The sequence below is a fragment of the Microcaecilia unicolor genome, chromosome 6 (assembly GCF_901765095.1).
Source record: "Microcaecilia unicolor chromosome 6, aMicUni1.1, whole genome shotgun sequence".
Classification (NCBI taxonomy): Eukaryota; Metazoa; Chordata; class Amphibia; order Gymnophiona; family Siphonopidae; genus Microcaecilia; species Microcaecilia unicolor.
Genome location: NC_044036.1, coordinates 156,133,915 through 156,145,292, shown reverse-complemented (window position 1 = coordinate 156,145,292; position 11,378 = coordinate 156,133,915). Strand labels below are relative to the sequence as shown.

The window sequence follows — 11,378 nt, the reverse complement described above, 5'->3', positions numbered from 1 at the left end:
TCCATGGATTGTTGAACATAGTGGGTATTAATGCATAAAAAATTATCCGAAGAATTAATTTTTCTGCAGCAATTCAGGGTTCTAAGAACATAAGAATCCACATTTTTTTAATAATACAAAAATATTCTGGCTCAGTGATTGTCTTTATGAACAAGTTTCACTGTATTTCTTATAACATTTAGCCTGAAGCTACTTTAATACCTGTTAACCTCCAAAATGAGATTATTTTATTTTTATTTTTAAAAAACTCAATCTTGACACATATGAGGGTAAGATGTTACTAGAGCCTGTTTAGGGGAATGATATGGATAGAATATGATAATTAACTTACAAAGAGGATTTCACCTCAGCACAAGGAGAAATTGGAAACTCTAAATTGCCATCATTTGTGGCCCACAATGAAATTTTTTTTCCAGAATAAGATTCATTGTAACAACTTAATCCTTGATCAATGAATTATTATCCTCTAGGGCCTGATTATAAAATATGGTAGGCCAGTTTTGTGCCTGTGGGAAAGGTCTTCCTTAAATCAGGCCCTTGGTAGCCAGTTGGCTAGCTGTGCACATCACTCCTTCGCTTGAATGATTTGTGACCCTGATTCTATTACCGCATATTCAGGAGAATGATTAGTTCTGATCTGCAATTGGCTTTATATAGGCACTGGTTCTGTGAACCCAAACACACAAAATGCAACAAGCTCGCATTTGCCTAAGCGCAGTCAATACCATTATGAAGCTGAAATTACTATAATGTTTATCAAACAGCTTCGTTAACACTCCATTATACCTTTCATACATCTTAAAACAGACAGGTTTAAATTGAATAATATAAAATGTATGGGGTCCTTTTACTAAGGTGCGCTGAAAAATGGCCTGTGCTAGTGTAGTTGCGTGTTTTGGATGCATGCAGATCCATTTTCAGTGCACCTGTAAAAAATGCTTTTTTTTTTTTTGCCGAAAATGGATGTGTGTGGCAAAATGAAAATTGGTGTGCATCCATTTTGGGTCTGAGACATTACTGCCACCCATTGACTTAGCGGCAAGGTCTCACACGTTAACCGGGCGGTAATGGTCTACGCGCATACAATGCCTTTAACCACCCGGTTAGCGCTGCGCGCTAGAAAATAAAAAGTATTTTCTGGCGCGTGTAGTGGACGTGTGTAAAAAAAAAAAAAATTACTGCCCAGGCCATGCGGTAGCCGGGTGGTAATTCCAAATTGACGTGCAGTGGGCACATGTAGGCGCCTACGCGACTTAGTAAAAGGGCTCCTAAATGCTTAGAGCAGGGAACAGCAACCTTCTGCTTTGGCCTGTCCAGAAAAAGAAGTCAATAATGTTATTAGCCACTAGGGGCAGGCTATCTTGAAAAAAAACTCTTGCTGAGGCAGAGAGAATTTACCTCCATTTTGGACTGATGTGGGGTGAGGGATTATTATATCCCCTCTCATTTTGAGGGAGTAGCTTCTGATTTTATCTGCTGAGGAGATGCCCTTCTTTAGCTGCCAGCTGTACCACACCTATGCTGGCACTTGTCAGTGCAAAAGGACAGCCCCATTAAATATATAAAATCATACTACTTAGCTTCTCAGCAGGTCTCCCTGACATTGGCCTCTGTTTCACAGTACCAAATTGCTCTCTCAGGGGGTAAAACATCTTCTCTCACTGTGCTCTCTGGTTCCAACCCAACTTACTGAGTACATATATATATTTAGTGCTTCTGAGTGCACATTAAGACTCAAAATGGTGACTGATTATGTGGACAGTTGCTTTTCAGCTTCTTGCTGTTAGTTTGAGTTGACATCATAGCGACTATTTATCTTGAGATTGTCTTTGTTCTGTTCTTTACAGGGCCGCCGAGAAGGAGGGGCAGAGGGGGCAAAATTCTCTGGGCCTGGGCCTCCAAGGGGGGCCCGGCACCTGGGTCTCTCTCTCTCTCTCCTGCTCCTGACAGGACCCAGGTGATCGTGTCCTGCCAGAAGCAGGAGAGAGAAAACTCCAGTGCTGAGCCCCCCCTTGGAGGCTGGGGAGGACCTGGAGGATCAGACAGTGCAGGTCTTCCTCCAGTGCTGCTCTTCATTCTGCCCATTGCTTGCCAAGCGGCTCCTTTTCCCCTCAGGCCACGCTTGCTCAGTTTTGAAACTGAACATGCGCTAAGAGGAACAGCAGCCACAGGGGCTGGCAGTGGGCAGAGTGAAGAGCAGCATTGAAGGAAGACCTCTTCTGCTGGTGGGGCCTCGGGCCTGGCTCAGTCTCTCGGTGGCCCTGGTTCTTTATAAAGTATGCGCCCAATATTTTTTAAAAATGGCCAAAAAAATGCACTTGGGAGGCTATCTGGCGATATGCAGTGCCGGATAGCTGGATATCTGTGAATATTGACAGTTAGTGGCTTAAAGATAGCCAGTTATATTATGTGATATAACTGGCTATCTGCTGATTTTTAAAGGCAGATCGGCCAAGTTTGGTGGCTCTATCTGGCCTCCACAATAGGTAGAATAACTTTGGGCGGCCTGACATTAACCGGTAAGCCCTGAATATCAGCTTGGCCGGTTAAAGTCGGACAGCCCAAAGTTAAACCGGATATTCAATGTTGGTCACCAGAAATGGTCCGGCATTGAATATTTGGGTTTAGGAGGAACCACGGGAGACAGCCCATTTGTCTCCCGCGGCCTGAATGTCAGGTGGTATGTCGTTTGGCATATCTGTCCTATGACATACATACAGGTGGAGGGTAATTCTTTAAGGAAGGCTCCTATCTGAAGTCTATTCTATAAAGGACAGTAGGCATCTGCTTTCCTTTATAGTATGCTAGCATAGGACGACAAATTTTAAGCATGACCACTTACACCAGCCACAGAGCTGGTGTAAATGCTTGAGCTTAAATTGCTAAAAAAAAAACCATGCGTAAATTATAGTATTCCATCACTTATGTGCATATCTGTGTGCCCTCTCCGCTCTATTCTGGGTATTAATATCCCGCTAAAATCAATAAAGAGTCTAAGCAGGTTACATAAATATAAAACATAAATTGGAAAAGATCACAAAAATTAGTCTTTCAAATAATTATCAAGAAGATATGTTTTCAGTCCCTTGCGGAATTGTAAATAACTAGAAATGTACAGCGCTGCGTATGCCTTGTAGCGCTATAGAAATGATAAATAGTAGTAGAAATCACAAGAACTTGTTCAGGTATGGAAATTCACAACTTACTAGCCTGAAAAGAAAAAGAAACATCATGGATTCCTTTATAATGAATTTTCCTAACAGTTGGAAACCCCAACCACAAAGGACAGCTCCTTGGCAATGCTCCACCCATATGTATGTCCAACTTCAAACTATGCATCGTCACATTTAGGCGCCATTTTATAGGGTAGCGTGTAGCTGGAATACTGGCATTTTTTACGCATGTATATGCCAGTATTCTGGTCATTTATACATGTTTTTGGTGACTAAATATTGGCATTCTCATGGAATTACCCTCTAAATGACTCATTATCTCACTGCCTTGGGAACTGAGGTAGGTTGAATAATGGCAAAGGTTGGATAACTGATGCATCGTGGTCTCGTTAATGGTGATAGGCAACCCTGAGGTGAGAGAAGCTGAGAATCATGTTCTATAAGGAAAAAGAAATCGGCGATGCTGGTTGGTTAGGTGGACGTATCTGTCCTCAGAACTTCTGCCATTGAAATGGTTACCTGGGCAAATCATTGAGTTGATGTTCAGATAATACATCAGCAACTCTAATTATTTTTATATCCTGAACTTGGGTGTTGCAAGCCTTATATTAATTGTAGCAGCATTAAGGCTCATTATTATGGTTTGGCTACTATTTTTGCGAAAGACAGAAAAAAATAAGCTATTAGCAGGGCTTTTTTGAGGGTGTACTTGGGGGTACTGAGTACCGGCACCTTTTCCATTGTCTGCTAAAATTGACCCATGGTCCCTAAGTCTTAATGAACGAGCTCAGGCTCTACACATCAATTCCACCTTGTCATAGATTCAGTGAATGATTGCAGGAGGCCTGGCTATTGTTGGGTGGGGTCCCTCAGTGATCACCCCACCCCGGACCACACACTGAAGGGTGGCCTGGCATTTGAGTACCGGCACCTTTTCCGCTGAAAAAATGCACTGGCTATTAGTGACCATCAGTTAATAGGTTTTTATCTTTGTCAAAAAGTCCATTTTGAGGCTATATATTTGATTGTTTTCGCACAATCCCATGCTCTCTATGCAGTTCTGGATACCTCCATCTAGCTATCATTGGTACTAAGAAATCATTTGATTAGTACTTTCAAAGGGATAGGCAATAGCATCTGCTTTAATAGAGACTTGAACTTTTCAGTTTCAGTAATTAAAATAACATCTTGAGATTTTGTCATTCATTTTTGGGAAACTTTTATGGTATTTTTTCTTTTTTTTCGATAGGGGAGTGGGTTTCATCCAGCTAAACTGAAAAGAGAGTTGATTCTGGATTTTAGTATGTTATCAGTTTCATTATCTAAAAATGGTGCATTTTATAAAATAAAAAATAAAAAAAGACATAAGTGTCTTGATTCAAAGAACCTGAAAAATTCATAATACAGGTGTATTGTAATGCATTAGAGACTTTACTTTTGGACGTATTACTTGGCCATTCCCCAGGGCCTGAAGAAGCACTCATTCCTCCATAAATGCTGCTCCCTTATCTATCTCAGAATTCTCAAGGGATTATTAAGAGTTAATAAGAATTTCTGTGTTAGCGTGTACTTTAAATCTGTGAATAAGAAGATTATCTACTGATATTTTCACCTATGATAACTTCCCTTCATAAGTACTTTTTCTTGTTAAAATAGTCTTCTGTGGATACTCTTAATGCATTTCTACTGGAGCAAGCATTGACATTGGTCACTATACCTGAAGACACAGCTGCAATGCTAATCACATACAGAGATGTCAGTCTATAGACAAGAGAGTCTGCTCAATCTGATTCTCCAGTGAGACTCGGGAGATGTTACACTGCTTGTTCATCAGTACATATAGTTGCTGTTCTTCTCAAGTTTTCTTTTACTTTAATAAATTCTGGTTCACATTTCTCTTCTTTAAGCATCTCTTGTTTTTTTTCAAGCTGAAATAGAGAATAAAGAATGTTATTAAACATAGTCCTCTGCAAACATGGCCAAAACATGGTCGTTATTATATCAAATTCACTGTATTTTTATGTGTCGATGAGGGGCATAATCGAATGGCGCCGGCCATCTATATGGGCGGCCATCTATATGGCCGGCGCTGCAAAGAGCAGTCCCGAACCATATTATCGAAAAAGATGGCTGGCCATCTTTCGTTTCGATAATACGGTTGGGGCTGGCCAAATGTCAGAGATGGCCGGGTTTGAGATGGCCGGCATCGTTTTTCGCCGATAATGGAAACCGATGCCGGCCATCTCAAACCCAGCCAAATCCAAGGCATTTGGTTGTGGGAGGGGCCAGCATTTGTACTGCACTGGTCCCCCTCACATGCCAGGACACCAACCGGGCACCCTAGGGGGCACTGCAGTGTACTTCAAAAATTGCTCCCAGGTGCGTATCTCCCTTACCTTGTGTGCTGAGCCCCCCAAATCCCCCCCAAAACCCACTCCCCACAACTGTACACCACTACCATAGCATTTATGGTTGAAGGGGGGCACCTAGATGTGGGTACAGTGGGTTTTGGGGGAGGTTTGGAGGGCTCACATTTACCACCACAAGTGTAACAGGTAGGGGGGGATGGGCCTGGGTCCACCTGCCTGAAGTGCACTGCACCCACTAAAAACTGCTCCAGGGACCTGCATACTGCTGTCATGGAGCTGGGTATGACATTTGAGGCTGGCATAGAGGCTGGCAAAAAAATGTATTTTATTTTTTTTTTTGGGTGGGAGGGGGTTGGTGACTACTGGAGGAGTAAGGGGAGGTCATCCCCCATTCCCTCTGGTGGTCATCTGGTCAGTTGGGGCACCTTTTTGAGGCTTGGTCGTGAACAAAAAGGGACCAAGTAAAGTCGGTCAAATGCTCGTCAGGGCCGGCTTTCTTTTTTCCATTATCGGGGGAAGCCGGCCATCTCTTAACCACGCCCTGTCCCGCCTTTTGTACCCTGCTGACACGCCCACTTGAAGTTTGGTCGGCTCTGAGACGGAGTGCAGTTGAAGCCGGCCAAAATCGGCTTTCAATTATACCGATTTCACCAAACTTGAGAGATGGCCGGCCATCTCCCGATTTGTGTCGGAAGATGGCCGCCCTTCTCTTTCGAAAATAAGCAGGTATGTGAACTACGTACTGTAGTTTACATAGGGTGACTGGAAAAAGGTTATTTACTATAAGCTATGAGACCCTTTTACTAAGCTGCGTAAGTGCTTACGTGCGCCCAACGCATGCCAATTCTGAGTTATCACCGGCTACTGTATGGCCCTTGTGGTAATTTCAGTTTTGGCACGCATCCGTTACGTGCGCCAAGTGGCATTTGACGCGTATAGGTCATTACCACCCGGTTACCGCGTGAGCCTTTACCGCTAGGTCAATGGCTGTCCATAAGGTCTGAGACCCAAAATGGATGCATGGCAATTTTCATTTTGCCACGTGTTCATTTTTGGCAAAAATTTTAAAAAGGCCTTTTTTATAGGTGCGCTGAAAAATTATTCTGTGCGCGCCTAAAGCTCGAGCCTACACTATCGCAGGCCATTTTTCAGTGCACCTAAGTAAAAGGAGCCGTATGTACTTGATGGTTATGGTTCTTTTGTATGTGCTCGTAAAATTATAAACAGAGGTATTGCCTCTTACTCATGTGAAAAAAACCTTATGAGCAGCTCTCTCCACAGTATGAATTCTTCAGGAGGGTTTTATGAAATATTGCTGTTTTAAGAAAAAACATGGTATAATTAGCCCTAGCTGCCAGCTCTGTGGGTGTTCAGCAGATGCCTTCAGTTTGTCCAAGGAGGGGTCATGTGTTGAGTACTCCCAATCATTCTGAAAAGTTGGCTTCTATGTAATTAACTAGTGATGGACTGAAACTGTGATTCACTACAGACAGAATAGTAGATAAAGGTAATCTTCTGTATGCAAGTCACGAATGATTTATGGGGGCCATCACTTGCATGACAAAAAGCTAAAGCAAGAGAATCTCCTTCCCTGCAAAGCCTGTGACAATTCCAGGCAGGATGATGAAAAATACAGTAACCTGGAAGTGAGCACTGTGGGCTTCTCACTGCAGCAATAGACAGAGAATAACTCAGACCTGAGAAGAGAATTAAGTTGGGCGATTGAATACCATCAAAAAGTGTTACTAAAATGATAACCTTTGAAGATTCAGCATTAACTATGCTTTCTGCTTCCTATGGACTGTTGTGTTTTAGTGTAAATCAAGACAGTTTGGACCTCAGAAAAAGAGAAGTGCTCTGCCAGTATATCATTGTGTCGTGTTGAGCAAGAGCTCATTACCAGAAAGAGTGCCCAAGGCCCACTTCCCCAGCTATAAGACTGATAAAGAACCCATAACCTAGCAGGTAATTAATCTTGCTAGGGGGCGACAAAAACTCCTGCAGCTGTAAAATAGCAGGTGATAGCTTATAATATCCAATTATTTAGTCTTTCAATATCACAGTGAAAGAGATCTTTCTCTACAAAAATAATCATGTTCATAGGGTTGGCTGATGTCTATGCTGCTGATGGAGTCTGTGCGAAAAGGAAATTTCAAATGCCAGTCTTGGTTGTCTGTTGTCTGTACCGGATTGCTTTCCTCTGAACCAACTTGTCTCCTTATATCCAATATGGTACCCCAAATGAGACCCGCAAAACACAGATGGGGTTCACACTTGAAGTTGGTTTCTTTTCCACTTTTTTTGTGTTGCTGACCCCAAATGAGACTTCACCAATGTTCTGCATAGAAACATAATGACCTTCTCTGCTCTTTCTATGCAGCCTAGCATCCTTTTGCCTTTAGCCATTGTTTCACTGCTTTCAGATTCCCAGACCTCATCACCCTAAGGTCTCTCTCACATTGGCCTCTTCCTTCAATGGTTCATGCTCATTAAAGCTCTTCCCTCCTACTTCATAAGTACATAAGTAATGCCACACTGGGAAAAGACCAAGGGTCCATCGAGCCCAGCATCCTATCCACGACAGCAGATCCTCTGTTTTTTTTTTTTGCACCCCAAATGCATCACTTTGCACTTCTTTGCATTAAGGGGGGAAGTCTTGAAGGTGCAGTAAAAGCTAATTTAGCAAGGGGGTCAGCAACTTGAAGTATAAGAGTCCTGTAGGTTGTTGACTTCCATGGTAAATGAACAATGCTGCTTGTAAGTCACCTGCATATAAAGTAGCTGCATATGGTATATGTAAACTGCTTTGGTTGTACCCACAGAAAGGTGGTATAATCAAACCCATGATCCCATGACCTTTCAAGCAGTGTTATTCCAGTGGCCCGGTAGCATTGGGCCTCAAAGCTATGGCCTGATGCTCCCAGGCTACATCTTACAGGGGCTGTCAGAACTCAACCCACTCCTATCACATCCCCCACCCTGCAGATCCAAGTTCTCATCCTCAAACCACATCCCTGACCACACCAATCAAGGCCCTTAACCCTCCTGATCAAAGTCCCCCACCAGCCATAAGGGCCTACCATTATTTTTGTTGGTGGTTTAGTGGTCATCATGCAAGAGCAATCCCCAGTTGCTCCTGCCCTGGCTAACACCAACTTGAAAATGGCACCCCTAGTGGTAGTCTCATGCTATTCCTTTTTTCCCCATGATATTTTATCAGTTTTAATATAATGTTAATATTACAAAATCCATAAAGAAAATGGTAAACAAAGTTATTACTTTTGAAAAAAGGGGTGTGCCAGAGGAATATACAAATATAATTATTACAGGATAGATATTCATTATCAACTATTCAGTCTCAACAGCAATAGTCTCATGCTATTCCTGCTAGGGGGTCATGGAAACTGTGAACATGCTGGAAATGCCCCCAACAGTTAGTGCATAGACTTTGCTTTTACTGCACATTAAGTTTTGCATCTAACACGCAGTAAGTGAAAAACTTTACTGAACTTCAGTAAAAGGGTACCTAAATAGCCCAAACATTATCCCAAGAAGGCAATGGGATTTTGAGTGCAATTGATTCAGACTTAGACTAGAAGAGATGCTAAAACAGAAGAGGAAAATTGTTTTGTTTTAACATTTAAAAAAATAATTTTGGTGTAATTTGGTCTGGAAGAGTTGGCGCCAAGAAAAGCGCTATTCCTTAAGCTGCGCTTAAAGTTAGACAAGGTTTATAGAATAGTGCTTACACCTGAGACTCAAGACACGGCCATTTGCAGTAACTAAAACATGGTGCAAATATTCGCGCCTAAATTAGGCATGTATCCTGTTATTCTATAACAATGCGTGTAAGTGCTAGGAATGCCCCCATTCTGCCCATGACCCTTCCATTTTTGTGCCCCCCCTTTTTTTCACTTATAAATAAAATTTAGGCGTGGGTCCCACACCTAAATTTACACTCATAAGTTCCAATTAAATCTAATCAGTGCCACAAATTGCTTGTTAAAAAAAGCCAATTATTGGCCCTAAGGGCCAAATTCTATAAATGGCGCCTTAAAAATTGGCGCCATGTATAGAATTTGGTGCCAATTATCATGTGCTTAGCGCAAGTCTATACACTATGCCTAAAGTTAGGCATAGTTTATAGAATATGCTTAGCGGCCATTCTTGTGACGAAACTTTAGGCATGCCCATTTAGGCCACCTAAAACCAGGCCTAAATACCTGCAGACAACGTGTGTGTGTAAATACTAATTAAAGCCAATTGGTGCATTAATTGGTTAAGTACCAATTATCAGAACTGATTGGATTGTTAATCAATTAAGTTGTGTGTGCAATTAGGCTGTGTGGCCAAATTAGCGAGCATAACCTAAGGTGCCAGTTATAGAATTCGGGGGTAACTGGCTTGTTATTCAATTAAATTGCGCACAGAAATTGGACGCATGCCTAAATTTGCACATGCAATCTTTGGCGACTTTTATGGGATTAGGGGGTTGGCTCTGTAGTCCAGCTCAAATAGTACATTTTGTTTCCTACCTGCTCTAGTCTTTGATGCCTCTTCAGCAGTTCCTGTTCAAAGGGAGACTGCAGTTTCTTGGCCTCTTCCTCCTCCTTTCTCTGACGTACGAACTGGTCTCGCCGCCTGTGCTGAAGCACTCGCTGTAGTTCTGGCCTGCTATCGATGCTCAAGCCTCTGTAAATGCAAGACAGTGTGAGACCTAAAGAATTCTCCATATGGTTTGTTATAATAAGAGGTGACTAAGGTTGTGGTGTCCTGGTAAAGTTCAGCAAGGCCAGGGGGAATTTAGGTGACTGGATATTAGGGCAGCAGCTTTGCCCATTTTTGTAACTGTGTAGAGTATTTTCAAAGTGAAGTGCTAAACTGTGAGAGTGAGGAGAGGAGGCTGGTTGTTGGGTTAATTATGGTAACTTGTATGCTTATCTACCAGGGATGGGGGGGGGGGGGTGGGGGGGAGGAGGCTGGTTGTTGGGTTAATTATGGTAACTTGTATGCTTATCTACCAGGGATGGGCAGCTGGAAAATTTTAGTTTCGTGCCATGTCATTTACAGAAATTTTAGTTTTATTTGGATTTTCATGGCCATTTTGTCATTAAGGGAGCAATGTTGTTACGAATGCATCCTCTTTCCAAATAGTGCACATTATTTGCAAAGAGTGTGCCTTATTATTGGCAAACTGAAAAACATAAAATGTCATGTTTTTCTGCTCATTTTTATTTGTTAACGACACACAACAAAGAGGATGACAACACAAACTCACATGGAACAGTATCTTACAGCTGTCAAGTTTCTGTGGCTGGCAGCTGGGATATATCCTTGGCAGTATGGTCCAGAAACTATGGGTAGAGTGAATAAGACAACTGATCCATCTCTATTTGCATCTACTGTGTTACTGGGTTTGAAAGAAGTTAAAGCTCACTGCATCTAGAATCTAAAAATACTAACTCACAGTGAGTTTTAATAAACAAAACAGAATCTAATGAAATTTTGCTTGCTATTAAATAATTCAGTATCATTGTTATTACTTTACACAACTACCTATAATACTTAGAAGTTAATTAGGCTGCTGGGGTTTAATTCTCTTTTAGTTCAATTCGCCAGTAGTTAGATGCCACAAGAGCATAAGAGGATGGAGATAAACCCTAGAGGTCAAATTAAAAAGGAGATCAATTTCCAGTCCAATGGCCACCATGTAAAGCTAAACGGACATCTTATTTATTTAATTTTATACAGATTTTCAATGGCTGGTGCCATTTAAACAAGTTTTCTATCTAGTGGCTGAACAATGTTTGGCAAGCCCTGAAATACCTCTAACCAT

General features: G+C 41.9%; 1 protein-coding gene across 1 annotated transcript in view; it reads right to left on the bottom strand.

Annotated features, from left to right (window-relative positions):
* Window positions 1-4,089: 4,089 nt before the first annotated feature.
* FAM107A (family with sequence similarity 107 member A) overlaps window positions 4,090-11,378 on the bottom strand; it is a 47,973-nt gene continuing 40,684 nt past the window's right edge. Inside the window, exons 3-4 of the mRNA XM_030206498.1 lie at window positions 10,078-10,234; window positions 4,090-5,101 (exon numbers count right to left, since the gene is read on the bottom strand). Coding sequence (XP_030062358.1) covers window positions 4,988-5,101; window positions 10,078-10,234 — 271 coding nt within the window. The 3' untranslated portion in view covers window positions 4,090-4,987. The remainder of the gene's footprint in view (window positions 5,102-10,077; window positions 10,235-11,378) is intronic.